This window comes from Colossoma macropomum, unplaced genomic scaffold (assembly GCF_904425465.1).
Source record: "Colossoma macropomum unplaced genomic scaffold, Colossoma_macropomum, whole genome shotgun sequence".
NCBI classification, from domain to species: domain Eukaryota; kingdom Metazoa; phylum Chordata; class Actinopteri; order Characiformes; family Serrasalmidae; genus Colossoma; species Colossoma macropomum.
Window position 1 is genome coordinate 26,561,795 of NW_023494799.1, and position 14,252 is coordinate 26,576,046.

The 14,252-nt window shown below is 39.0% G+C and overlaps 2 protein-coding genes across 2 annotated transcripts; one reads left to right on the plus strand and one right to left on the minus strand.

Moving 5' to 3' along the window:
* The first annotated feature begins 40 nt into the window (after positions 1-40).
* rbm34 (RNA binding motif protein 34) lies at positions 41-6,295 on the plus strand. Its single transcript, XM_036586223.1, has 11 exons — positions 41-248; positions 2,244-2,394; positions 2,502-2,623; positions 2,707-2,920; positions 3,018-3,077; positions 3,150-3,193; positions 3,326-3,409; positions 4,123-4,186; positions 4,304-4,346; positions 4,425-4,543; positions 5,898-6,295. Exons 1-11 carry the CDS (start codon positions 223-225, stop codon positions 6,264-6,266), a joined length of 1,296 nt encoding a protein of 431 aa, XP_036442116.1. The 5' UTR covers positions 41-222; the 3' UTR covers positions 6,267-6,295.
* Positions 6,296-6,322: 27 nt separating this feature from the next.
* tomm20b (translocase of outer mitochondrial membrane 20b) lies at positions 6,323-12,791 on the minus strand. The gene is made up of 5 exons (XM_036586224.1): positions 12,547-12,791; positions 10,765-10,811; positions 10,492-10,573; positions 9,638-9,780; positions 6,323-7,679 (listed from the first exon to the last, which is right to left on the minus strand). Exons 1-5 carry the CDS (start codon positions 12,668-12,670, stop codon positions 7,635-7,637), a joined length of 441 nt encoding a protein of 146 aa, XP_036442117.1. The 5' UTR covers positions 12,671-12,791; the 3' UTR covers positions 6,323-7,634.
* Between the last annotated feature and the right edge of the window lie 1,461 nt (positions 12,792-14,252).

Below are 14,252 nucleotides of genomic sequence, written 5' to 3' on the forward strand. Positions count from 1 at the left end.
AGTAGGAACCTAAGATTTACGCTCTTGGTATGCATGGGAAAGAGAAGCTGGTGCACTTGTGGCGCGGGAGCATGTGGAGCTTTCGGTGTTGGAAAAACTAAAAGATTTTCATATTTTGCGGGAAAGATATGCGCAAATAAACAACAGGGCTCAGTTTTACAGTGAAGAGGTAAAAGCCGAGGAAGAAGCAGCTAAAGGAGCGAGAAAAGCGCGGAAACTAACATGAAGAAGAAACGCGCAGTTCAGAGGTTTGTGTTCGCTTTTACGTTTAAAACACATAATTACGATAAAATTCTTACTTAAGTCAGAAGATGAAGCCGCTCTTTGGGTCATATTAACGTAAAACAGGGAAATGCGTTGATTTCCTGCATTAAGCACAAACGGGTTAAGGTAATATTAATCATTAACCCGCTGTCCTCTCGGAGTTTTCTGATTCTAAAATTAAGAGTAGATTAGATTCTACTTTTAGAAAAATCAGTCACTCAGTAAACGCAGCACTTTGAGGGAGACCCTCATTTACAATGCAGCTGAGCCAATACAGAAAACAGAGCTTGAAAAATTGGATAACTGTAAAATTGGATAATTGTAAAAACATATCAAATGCCAAACAAAAGTAATAATAATCATAATAGTGAAGTTAATAGTAAAAAAGTATAAAAAAAAAGAATAAACCATTAAAATTACTACATAGTATCTTAATAAATAAAAGATCAAATAAGGGTAAAATAAATAAAAACATAATGAAATAAATAAATGAGTAAACGTGTAAAACAATAACTTGGCAATACTAAGATAAAAGTATAGTAGTATAATAAAAGTGAAACAACAGCTAAAAAATACCACAATCATATTAAACTAAATCATATGAAATGGTTCTTCAAGACTTCTTATTAAAGGGGAATGGTTCTGTTTAGAACCACAAGTTCTGTATAAAACCATTTCATGCTTAAATCATTCTTTGTGTGGTGAAATGGTTCTTCCTGTTGATGGCGAATGTGTTGTAGAGGGCTTTTTAAAAATGGTTCCATATAGCACCAAAAAGGGTTCTGCTACTGTTACGATGTCAAGCTTATAACAACAGAATCCTTTTTAGTGCAATATAGAACCATATACAACCCATTCTCCATCAGTCTGAAGAACCATTTCACCATGCAAAGAACTATTTAAGCATGATATAGTTCTAAATAGAACCATTCCATTTACTAAAGAACTCTTGAAGAACTATCCTATTTAAGAGTATACTTGTTCCTACACTTATTGTCTATTTATCAGCTCCACTTACCATATAGGAGCACTTTGTAGTTCTACAATTACAGACTGTAGTCCATCTGTTTCTCTGCCCCCTTTTACTCTGTTCTTCAATGGTCAGGACCCCCACAGGACCACCACAGAGCAGGTATTATTTGGGGGGTGGATCATTCTCAGCACTGCAGTAACACTGAAGTAGTGGTGGTGTGTTAGTGTGTGTTGCGCTGGTCTGAGTGGATCAGACACAGCAGTGTATTTAAACACCAGTGTCACTGCTGGACTGAGAGTAGTCCACCAACCAAAAATATCCAGCCAACAGCGTCCTGTGGGCAGCATCCTGTGACCACTGATGAAGAACTACAGGATGACCAACACAAACTGTGCAGCAACAGATGAGCTACTGTCTTAGACTTTACATCTGCAAGATGGATCACCAAGGTAGGTGTGTCTAACAAAGTGGACAGTGAGTGGACACAGTGTTTAAAAACTCCAGCAGCACTGCTGTGTCTGATCCACTCGTACCACCAAAACACACATTAACACATCACCATCATGTCAGTGTTACTGCAGAGCTGAAAATGATCTACCCTCCAAATAATACCTGCTCTGTGAGGGTCCTAACCAATGAAGAACAGGGTAAAAGGAGGCTAACAAAGTATGCAGAGAAACAGACGGACTACAGTCTGTAATTGTAGAACTACAAGTGCACCTATATAGCAAGTGAAGCTGATAAAATGGTCAATGAGTGTAAAAAAACAGTGATTTTAATGTTATGGCTGGTCGGTTTGTGTTTGTCAAATTCTACTGTATGAGCCTCAAAGCTCTAAAAAAGCAAACTAGAGACATGTCTTGACTAGTCGACTACGTTTGGGGTAAGGTTGAATACTGGGTAATTTCTTGGTGAACGATTCCCTTAATTAAAATATCACGCACACTGAACATCATATGCGTTTGGATTTTCATAGATTTACCACCGAGTGTATTTTCTCTTGCAGTGAGGCGGCAGTGAGTAATGCTGGACAGGATTATGTTGTTGGCCTGGTGTCAAGCAGCCTGGGTGCAAAGAAAACCCTATCCACTGGAGCTCTGTCCTCCCTGTTCTCAACCGCATCCTCCAACACTCTTGTCTTTGTTCCAGCAGCAAAGGTAGGCTCACACTATCGATGCAGATCAGAATTTGTAAGTGCCTGAGGTCATGATTGTCTCTTCAACAGGTGTTTGATTGGAGTGATTTGTCTTTGTTGTTGACCCAGGTTGAGCAGAAAGCCAGCTGTGTAAAACCTGAAGCAGGCCAGGCAGCAAGCGTTAAAGAAGCTCCAAAACAGAAGAAGACTACCAAAGAAAAATCAGCAGCTGAAAAGAAACTACAGAGCAGGTTTTTCACATTGCAGTACATTGTTTGAGAATATAGTTTGGCTTGGTTTTAAACAAATCGAGTCCTCTGTCTCTGTCTTTAAGGGAAGCAGCCTTAGAAAATGCAGATGACGACGACGTAGAGAAAAGTCCAAAGAAAGTTAAACGCAAAGCTCCAGAATTAGATAACGACAGACAAATGCTGGAAGATGAGCAACCAGCTAAACGACGAAAGATTCAGCAGAACCCAGCGGAGGAGAGAATCAAATTAAAAAGGACTGTATTTGTTGGCAACTTGCCTGTCAACTGCAAAAAGAAGGTAGTCCACCAAGCAACAGTTTTGAAGGCAAGTTTCATAGCATACACTGAAGATCATGAGTCCATCATGTGCATTTCTTGTTTGTTTGGGTTTGCAGTACTTGAAAAGGATCTTTAAGGATCTGGGAGGCATTGAATCAGTTCGATTCCGCTCAGTGGTAAGTGTTTTCACATTTCGGCTAAATGTTACATTTTGTCAGGTAGTAGTTTTCTGATGAAATCTCTTACAGGTTCGGGAGGATCCATCGATGTCACGGCGGCTAGCCACCATTCGGTATGTGTTATGATTAATGAATGTATCTTCCCAGCTTTAAAGTCTCATATAAATAAAGGGTTTAAGTTTTCTTTGGGTTTTTTTGTTTATTTGTTTGTTTTTTAATGAGATAACGTAATTGTTTCTTTCTAGACGCCAGGTTGACCCCAAAAGGCCAAGCATCAATGCGTATGTGGTCTTCAAAGAGGAAGAAGGGGCGGTGAATGCCCTGCAAAGGTAATACGTCTTTTAATTAATAGGAAATTTTTTGGTTGGGTCTGAAATGTTTAAATGATAAAATTGTTTCCGTAACAGGATTTATAATTTATTAGTTTTTACTTATGATAAAAAAAAGAAGAACATTTTGAAAATGAAATAAAGAAGCTGCTGGTGTTCAGAAAAATAGACTGACCACACCTCATCATCATTGAATGCAGTTGGGATTATTTGAATTGTGAGAAGCAGAAAACGCAACCAAGGTCTAAGACTGAACTTTGGAGGTGTGGAAAAAGATGTTTTTTGAAAAACTGAAAGCGAGTCTCCTGAAAAGAATGGAAGGTGTAATAAAGGCAAAAGGAGGACACTAAGTACTAAAAAAATAGTATCATATTTAGTTGTGGAGACTTAAGTGTACTTTTCTGTTAAATATGTTTTTTGCTTTCCTTCCTGATGCTAAAAATTTAATAACTGGCCATTTTGACCAGAAATTAAATAGATCAAAAAAGTGGTCTCTGACTTTTGTACAGTTGTCTGTATATATAAAATGCAATAGAAATTACGAAAACTGAGTAGATGTGGAGAGTTTTTCTCTTCGGTGTGAGTGAAAAATAGAAAACCAGAGCAGAGTGATTGCAGAACACTTCAAGCAAGGAACAGATATTACTTCCACTAACATACTCTGATACCACCTCATGCATCCAGTAATTCAACTCACTGGTATTGTTTTGTAGGAATGGGATGGAGATTGAGAAGGATGTTTACATCAGAGTGGATCGAGTTTCTAAGCATCTGTCGGTGAGTGTCTTGGAAAACTAATATTAAACTTGCATTCATAATGATTGTAATTTCTTGACATTTCTCAGTTGGAATATATTCAAAATTTGTCATCTTAGTTTTTTTTTTTTTCTGTAGCATGACCACAAGAGATCTGTATTCGTGGGAAATCTTCCATATGGTAATCCATCATGCATTTGAATCTAGAGAAATTATATCTTCTGTAATTCCTCCTTAATGAAACCACCCTTCCTTACAGACATAAAGGAACTCCCTTTGCGGCAGCACTTTGAGGAGTGTGGAAAAGTGGAGGCTGTGCGATTGGTGAGGGACCGGAATTCCGGAGTGGGAAAGGGCTTTGGTTATGTCCTTTTCGAGGTGAGAACATCATAAAATATTAGAGATGTAACGATTCACAAAACTCATTATTCAGTTTGATATGATACAGTGGTCTCCATTCGAACAATTTTAATACAGCAAAAACAAGAAGTGCCTGAAAATGTGCCTTATGTTAATTTGTTAATGCTTTGTTTTCAGATTTTAGTGAATTAAAAGAATGCAATATTTGAAACAGAAGCCGTGCTTCATAGTGTCCAGATCTAACGTCCAAGCCACAAGCTAATATGTTATGCCCAGGCTAACACACTAACCACAAGCTAACATGCTAGTCACAATACAATGTATGACTCAGTTTGGTTGGATAAATTGCATTGTTACATCACTATAATATATATGGTTTCTATCCTATCATTTTCTAGTAGGGCTGCATGTTAGGGAAGTAATACCATAATGTGATAATATTTCTTCATATTATCATTGATATATGTTGTGTGTATTAAACACATAATATTAAATATATTGGTTGGGGTGGAGGAAAGGCATTGGTACAATATTACTGATTAACCCCTTCAATGGCCAGTGCCCAGCGGCCGTCCCAATTTTTTATTACACACTTCTGTAACCTAAGAATAGCTCAGCCGGTTTGCATCAAAGTCCTTGTGGTTCCTGAATAATATGCCTCAGAATGTAATAAGCTTGGGATTGTAAGTGGTTAAAGCTGCACTATGTAAGATTTTATTTGTTTATTATTATTGAAAGTAGCTTTAGTCATGAGATAAAGCATGCTAAAATATGGTGTGTGTAGGCTGCTGCAAGTCACCCTGTCATGTCTGAAATAATCATTTAAAAGTCAGAGGGGTAGTGTCAGATTTTGTGGGAGTTAAGAGGTAACTGCTGTGTAATAAATTCTGCAACTATGCAAAGTCATGTCCAAATATTGTACTTTTGTTTAGGCATTTTGATTTATCTGTTGGAAAAAAAAATCAGTTGCTTAACATACTGAGGCCAAAAGAAAGTGTGTAAATGTGAAATGTGGTAGATATCTTATAAGACCCCGCTATCCATTGTAAATTTTAAAAACTTTACCCATCATTTCTGTCCTACTGGCTCTATAAAGCCTGTGGTGCTTGGACCCCAGTGATTGCCACTTGCAGTGTAATGTATATATGGGCAATTAGCTCTCATAACTGTTACAACATACAAACTAAGTGGATGCTGACTGTCTTGGTTGCTACCAATGATCTTTTTTGCCACCATTTGAAAGTGATAGTTATTGTTATATACATATAAACTTGTCATTATGCTGTGCACCCATATTCTGTAGCTGTCATTGTCAATTTTATGAAGAAATTAGGTCACACTCAGATTCAGACATGTTTTCCTGTCCTTTCAGAACTCAGATTCTGTAATGCTAGCCCTGAAGTTGAACGGTTCCCAGCTGCAGGATCGGAAGATCAGGGTGAAGAGGTCGGTGAAGAAGGAGAAAGAGAAGAAAGACAGCAGTGCTTCAGGGAGAAATGCTAAAGGACAGAGTGGGAAAGGTGCAGGGAGAAGGAAAGGACCTCAGCCTGGAAGCTTTAAAGGCGCTAAGAGTGCTGAAAGCAACAAGTCAGCAGGACAGTCCTTTAAGAAAGGTTTTGGTCGGGGCAACAAAACATCAACGTCCTTCACAGGGGAGATGGTGGACCCCAGCACAAAGACCGGCAAAGGACTGAAAAAGAGATTTAAACCCAAGAAAAAGAATAAGCCTGCACACATTTAAGTTTTAAGTTTTTTCAGTGTGGTGGTGTCTTGTAAAAAAATAAAAATGAAAACACATCACAGCTTCATCCATCTTTTATTTTGAGTTTAAAAAAAGGAGACTCTCCATTACAAATCAGCTTACCGAGAGCAATACTCAAGCACCTTCAAAAGTACCGCAGACAAATAATACATAAGACATTCTACATGGTTTAAAAAAATAACGATGAATAAAACGTTAAGTTCTTTCTCCATGAACCCAGGAGGTCAACTGCAAAGTTGAATGCATGGGTTACAAACTGGTACTGCAGTAATGCAAGAGCTGTGCATAATGTTTGTACTTTATAGTACAGTCATATGCAAAAGTTTGGTCACCCTGGTCTAATTTTGTGTTGCTTTTCTAAGTGAAAATTAGCTCTTTAATGCACAACATCTGTTAATTTGCTCATTTTAACATACTTGGAGGAGCATAAATAATGGTCTGTGCAAAAGTTATGGCACATTTTATGTTCTATTTCCTCCAATATTTTAAACTCCGCAAATAAAGAGCAAGTGGGCATTTACATTTGCAAAATAGAGCCATATTTAAGTCTGTTCTCTGTAGAGGATGTGTTAACTTAGAAGGTCAACAAGACGTAATTTAGTCAAACATCTGCATACAACTGTGACTTTGTACAAAACTAAACACTTTACTAATACATTCAGCTCTGTAGTTTAACCCCCTGCTTTCTTGACCTGTTCTTTCATACAACTAAATGAAACTCAATGATGAATAACTGATTAGCCCAGTGAGTCTCAATCCCAGTCCTGTTCACATTGTGTTCTACTCAATACGTCTGATTAAACTCCTCAGGCAACTACTAAACCCCTTCACAAGCTTAGTCAGAGGTGTTAGAGAGGGGAAAATGTCTAGAATGTCCACTGCTTGTAACCCCCAGGCATGGAACTGAAAACCGCTGGATCCGACAATGTAAACATTTTGTCTATGGCCAAGGAAGAATTGTGAACAATGTGCAGCATTTGCTTGTTGCATATTTGCTGATTTTTAGCACAAATATTATATTCTGTCATAAGGAAAACTGGAAATATGACTGAAGGTTATGCCTCTCATTCATTTACACATTTGAAAACACTAATCACTGTGTTAGTTACCTGACAGCTAGAGGTTAACAAAGGTCGCCAGACATTAAAAGACACCAATATTTTTCACAGATGTTAACAATTTACAGGCTTATGTAGCCTTTACAGACAAATTAGTGTTTATCAGAAAAATTCTGGGTGGCCATTGTATAAACTGGGAAGAAACAGGAGAGTGATTTGATGGTGGAGGAGTAAAACAGCTGTGAGAAGGTTCCACGGAGGAGCATCACATAAATAACACGGCCTCTTCTTACTCAACATCGTCATCACTCACGCTCTGTGCACTGACGATGCGCTGCGAGGAAAGAAGGGAACAGTTAGTTTAAAGAGCCCACATCTTACATTGGTTTAACTTAAAATCAACTTCATTTCAAAAAAGGGAGGGAACATTAGTTTTTCCACAATATAGGCCCTTTAAAAAGGTGCATTAAAGGAACACTAGCAAAAATGAAAAATGGAATCAAAGTTGTAAGCTGTTTACTTGCATCCTTTAGTGGTGCTGCAGTAGTGTCTAGTGTGAGATTTTCTGGTTTAAAGACTAGGGAAAACCACTTCTGATATAGCTTTTTGAGGATGGGAGGGACTGTCTGGGGGTGGGGTAGAATTTTGTTAGCTAGCAAATGCAGAACAAAGCTACTTAGGCAATGTTACTGCTAGGAAGTAGTTGTTTAACTACAGTAACAGTCTTTAAATCACTACAACAGACAAAATGGATCACTCAAACAACAGAAATGACTGATGAGATGAGGCAGACAGCAAGCTAAAAGAAGACAGGTAAAGTTATCTAGATACATTATCTCAGTTTGGCCTCTTTTCTTTGGCTGAGAGGGTAAAAAAAAATCTCTGGTATCTATTTTGTGTTGAATAATGGTGGAATCACTGTTTCCTTTACAATTATGAGGTAAGATTGAGTTTTCAATCCCATGTCCAAAAAGTTGGGAATAAAACTGTAAATGTAAATAAAAACAAAATTGAATGATAAGCAAATCATTCAAACTCTATATTTAATTAAAGACTGTACAAAGACAACATATCAAATGTTGAAACTGAGAAATTTGTTTTTTGAAAAATCTATGCCCACATTGAATTTGATGCCAGCAACAGCTTCAAAATAGTTGAGACGGGGGAAACAAAAGACTGGAAAAATTGCGTAATGCTAAAAAACACCTGGTGGAACATCTCACAACTAATTAGGTTAACTGGCAACAGGTCAGCAACATGGTCAGGTATAAAAAGCATCCCAGGGAGATATTCAAAATCTGAAATACTTTTTGGAAATCATGTCCCGCAGCATTAATGCTGAATGATAGTTACAGGTTTTGGAGCAACATGCTGCCATCCAGACGACGTCTTTTTCAGGGAAGGTTTTGCTTATTTCAGCAAGACAATGTCAAACCTGCACGTATTATAACAGCATTGCTCCATATTAAAAGAGCCTGCCAGCAGTCCAGATCTGTCACCCACTGAAAACATTTGGTGCATAATGAAATGAAAAAAATACAACAAAGTAGACTCGCCAATTCATACGGGTTAAAGGATCTGTGCAATTTCCCCAAAAAGCCCTGACTGGAGGAAGGAGACTTGACATCTCATTTTAGTGTTGGGTGACGGCTAAATAATGGTGCGTAATCTTAGCGTATGGGAGGCAATATACACTGAATTGTTGTGGATTTCAGTAATCTTGTCATGAACTTAAGGATTAAGGAATTGGGTTAAATCAAGCTCCATTTTAGCTGTTAGCCTTGTTAGCCTTGTCTTCGGTTCACAAAAAAAGAAATAAAATGGAAATGCTGTTCTTTTTTTTTATTGCATTACTGAGATGTTGATTTAAACTGGACTATCACTGAGGGAGCTCTGGGATGAGAAAATTTTAGAATTTGTTCCAGAATTATTACTTGTAAAAATTGCAAGTGTGGCAACTTTGCTTTGGATTAAAATCACAGATCTTGTTGGTAATAACTCAAATTACAGCACCTTCTCAGGTAAAACTAATCCAGCTTCAACTAGGCTTAGTATTATAATGGGATAATAAACTATCATCCAGTAATGTGTCACATATTTACATAACTTGATGCTTATTGCTATTAGTTATCTAACTATGTCTGACGGATGTTCTTTTGATTACGTTCCATACCGAACACGTCTACTAACAATGCCCTCCATATTTGCCAAGACGCCAGTGGACAGCACAAAGTAGCCATGGACAAACAAAATGTAGCATAATACAGCAAGCACTCTCCATTTGTTCCTTACCTGACTGATAGTGGGCAGTTTGGTGAGGAGCATCTGGAAGACCGGTGGAGGCAGAGTCTGCTGCAGCACTTGTAGGAGCTGCTGAGGCTGACCACACACCGCGATGGCATTGGTCAGGTGGTCTACTCCTTTTTCATAGTCTCCTAGAAGACAGAAGAGGAAGATGATTACAGTCCTACTGGATAAACTAAAGCTGACTGACATAAAATGTATAGATTATTCCTACGTATAACAGATTTCAATATGATTGGGAATGTATAACCTGAAAATAGGGCTGAGCAATTTTGGCAAAATATCTAATTGCAATTTTTCTGACAAATAATCCTTTACATGATTAAATGGTTCTTTGCATCACCAAATGATTATTCAGACAGATGGAGAATGTGTTGTACATGGTTCTATATAGCACCAAAAAGGTTCTACCCACAAGTGCTGCAGGTAGGCAGTATTTACATTGCAGTAATTTACTGTCATATGCAAAAGTTAGGACACATATTTTGTTGATTTTCTATGGGAAAATAAGTTTACACATCCTCTACAGAGAACACACTTTTGCACTCTTTTTCACACACAAACAGTGTTTATTAACTGAATTGAACATATAGGAGAAATTTAAAACACACAATGTGGCCTGTGCAAAAGTCACAGTACATTTTAGATTTTACATGTTGAACTCAGCATGTAAGCAGAAACTGAAGAGTAATGTGCAGAAAAATGCCATATTTATGTATGCTCCCCGCAGAGGATGAGAAACTTCTCACTTAGAAAAACAACAAAACGTAATCTGACAAGGGGTGTTCAAATTTTACATTTGACTGTACCAAAAAAACAACAACAAAAAAAGAGAACCCTACCCTGTGCCAACAGTTCTTCTCCCAGCTGAATCTCCTCGAGGAAGAATTTCTGAACAGCCTCGGCGTCCTTTAGATCTGGCAGCTACAGACAAGGCATGCAAATTTCAGACCAGAAAGCATAAAGCGTACAACCTTCATATGCATTATATCATATTTACATCCTATTTGGTCTCTTTTACATGTGTGCCAGATTGACAGGCATTACAGTATGACCACACAGCAGTTAATTTTGATTTAACTGCAGTGGAAACAGAAAAAACTGTCTGCCCTTACCTTTGATAGTCCAGCTCTTTCTTGTGCTGCCTTCTGCTTCTTCCTTCCTGCAAACAAAACAACTGCTGTCAGCTTTTGTTTTAAAGCCCCAATATCATTTTTTAGAACCTACACATCTACATATATGCCTATTCGGCCTATAGCAGTTATAGCCCAGGCCTTTCACACAGCAGCCAGAACTGCTTTTTAAAGTGGACAATACAGGACAGCCAATCAGAACTGAGCTCTTGTACATATCAGTATTAAAGGCACAGCAACAAAAACAAAACTGTTGAACTCTACGGGATAAAGACAGGTTATGAAATGTTCATGTAGAAATGAATTACAAATGTTGCTGATACATAAAAACAGATTTCATGAATGGATCTCTGGAAATATAAAACACAAGACACCAAGTTTAGTCCCAACCCAAAGATTTATAAACGCTGCATCCAAATGACAGAAAGACAGAGCGAGAGTGACAGACAGACACACAGAGAGACTGAGAGAGACAGACAGACAGACAGACAGACAAAGACAGGTAAACATAACTCAGAGAGAGAGAAAGACAAATACACACAGAGACACATAAACAGAGAGGTGTGACAGACAGACACACAGAGAGACTGAGACAGACAGATAGACATAACTCAGAGAGAGAGAGACAGACAGACAAAGACAGACATAACTCAGAAAGAGAGACAGACAAACACACAGAGAAACAGAAAGAGACAGACACAAAGAGAGAAGACAGACAGACAGAGAGACACAGACAGACAGAGAGAGAAAGAGACAGACACACAGAGGAATATATAGACAGACAGAAAGATAGACAGATAGACAGAGATGGAGAGAGAGAGACAGACAGACAAACACACACAGAGACCCAGAAACAGAGAGAAAGAGACAGACAGACAAACACACAAAGACACATAAACAGAGAGAGGTGAGACAGACAGACACACAGAGAGACTGAGACAGACAGACAGACATAACTCAGAGAGAGAGAGAGACAGACAGACAAACACAGAGACACAGAAACAGAGAAAGAGACACACAAAAGAGACAGACAGAGAGTAAGAGACAGATGGATGGACGGATGGATGGATAGATAGATAGATAGATAGATAGATAGATAGATGGAAAGAGAGACAGACAAACACACACAGAGACACAGAAACAGAGAGAAAGAGACAGTGCGACAGACAGACACAGAGAGAAGATAGACAAAGACAAACAGACAGAGAAATAGACAGAGAGATAGATAGACACACAGAGACAGACAGAGGTAGACAGACAGATAGATAAAGATAGATAGATAGATAGAGACAGAGAGAGGCCGACAGAGAGAGTGATAAATAGACGGACAGAGAGAAAAATACAGAGAAGAGACAGGCAGAGAGAGCGAGACAGAGATAGAGACCGGCAGGCAGGCAGACACAATAGATAGAGAGAGAGAGAGAGAGAGAGAGAGAGAGAGAGAGAGAGAGAGAGAGAGAGAGAGACGGAGGACTGTAATACACTGTAAGCTACTTCAGCTGCTTTTGTTGTACTTATTCTTCGTCCAGACGATGCTAATCGCTGAACGTACTGACTGTATTTCTCTCTGGCTGAGCCGGTTTGTCGGCAGCGCCGGTGACGGACTGCTGGTTGAAACCCTCCGATTTCCAGCCTAAATCCGTTCGACTGGACCTCATACTAAAACCCGGCCGATAAAACGCTGAACTGACGAACAGTAAAAGTCAGCAAATCAGCTCGTTTAGCATCTGTGCAGCGCAGCGTGTCAGTCAGGGAAACACTCACGCTCTCTCAGCTTGCGCTTGAAGTTCGGGTCGCTCCGTCTCTTCCTGTCGAAGTAAATACAGTAACCGACGAACAGCGCCGCGCCGACTCCGGCAGCGATAGCGCTCGTCCTGCCGCCCATCATGACTCCGAACCACACTCGGTGTAAAAACTGTAGTTTTAGATACTGGAGGGCAGATTTATTACTGAGAGAGTCTGGGCATGACCCCTGCAGGAGAGGAGTAGAGGAAAGACCCCATTCAGCAGGCGCTTTCCATGAGGTGACAGCTGAGCTGTCTTTCATATTGCCTGTTCAAAAAAACCAGACGTATGGCCAGAAAGACGGTATATATGAGGGATACGACGTATATAAGACCTGGCATCAATGTATCGTGTGCACAGATGGATTTTAACTACTGTAAAAATAAAGTCAGGAAAAAAGGAAACGGTTCGATCTTAATTTATTTTAGATCAGAAATGTGTAATTCCAAAAGTGGGCGCTGGATGGCAGTAGCGAGCCACGGGAAATTTGCTCGAAGTAGGAAAATCACTGCTCAAACCTTTCTGGAAAAACAGTGGCAATATTTTTTTGAATCAGAGGTTTGGTGTGAAATGCTCCATTCTAGAGAAACTTACAGACTCAGAATTGTTCACAGTGGTGGTGATAGGAACCAGACGTCCACCTCTAAAAGCTCTCTCACAGAAAGTTATTAAATGAAATGTTTAAGAATAGCCTGATGTATAAGATGTTGTTAGATGTTTTGGCCTAAAATGTATTTGACTTCAATTTACTTTAATCTATTCATGGTGGAGGGATACATGGAGGGTGTTCCAAGACAAAACAGAAACCAAAGAAAACGTATTTTTGTCAGATTTATGCCTATTGTACCATCATCAACATTACATGTAAAAACTCACACGTAGGCACACGTAGGTTCACTAGCAGTTTTGGATAATACATAAATTAGCTATAATTGCATTGTAGACATTGTGACCCCTGGTCCCTATCATCACTGTAAAAATGTTTGAGTCTCTGAGTTACGATGAACCATTTCACATCAAACCAATCTAGAATGACTGCATCTCAAGGACAGAATTATTCTGAAATTTCTGAAAAAAAAAACAGTGGAATTTCCCTTTCAGGTTTTCTCTTTGCCACTCATCTGTATATGTCCTATATATATCATATGTAAACATTTCAAGGGTTCGTAGTAACAGAATCACCCACCTACCTTCAACACCGCTGCTAAATACTTTAAACAACCACAGATTCCTTTGGTCATATAACTGTGAATAAAACTGTATTGTGAAAGCAAAGTTCATAAATGTAAACTTTTACCATTCTTTAACATTTTAACATTTGCTGTAGTCTCAATGTGCACAGCAGAACGGCCTAGTTCCTTAACACAGGTAATACTTTAAGTCAGAGTTTCCCATTTACAGTCCTGCAGTTCATCTGCAATGTTCAGTTTCATGTTTTTCCTGATTCAGCTCCGGAAAGACTAGATCATTACATAATAACGTGACTCAGGTGCAGGGAAAACACGTAACTGGGCCGTGCAGGTGGACGACAGGCCTGGAATTGGGAAACACTGCTTTAGTCAGGATGTCGTGCACCTCTGAACAACAGACCGTGTGTTTTTCTAAATGCAAGTGCTAATTAGGAGCAGTCAGCAGTTGCATGTGGTTCAGACAGAGCGCAGGCCTCAGCTCTACACCCAGCACTA

What these genes read in the sequence shown, in the direction of transcription:
- tomm20b (XM_036586224.1), bottom strand. Translation starts at nt 12,670, where the DNA reads ATGATGGGCGGCAGGACGAGCGCTATCGCTGCCGGAGTCGGCGCGGCG. An exon ending in AAAGAGCTGGACTATCAAAG is followed by an intron (nt 10,574 to 10,764) that starts GTAAGGGCAGAC and finishes CCTTGTCTGTAG; the next exon opens with CTGCCAGATCTAAAGGACGC. An exon ending in AACTGCCCACTATCAGTCAG is followed by an intron (nt 7,680 to 9,637) that starts GTAAGGAACAAA and finishes CTTTCCTCGCAG; the next exon opens with CGCATCGTCAGTGCACAGAG.
- rbm34 (XM_036586223.1), top strand. Translation starts at nt 223, where the DNA reads ATGAAGAAGAAACGCGCAGTTCAGAG. An exon ending in GAGTTTCTAAGCATCTGTCG is followed by an intron (nt 4,187 to 4,303) that starts GTGAGTGTCTTG and finishes TTTTTTCTGTAG; the next exon opens with CATGACCACAAGAGATCTGT. An exon ending in TTGGTTATGTCCTTTTCGAG is followed by an intron (nt 4,544 to 5,897) that starts GTGAGAACATCA and finishes CTGTCCTTTCAG; the next exon opens with AACTCAGATTCTGTAATGCT.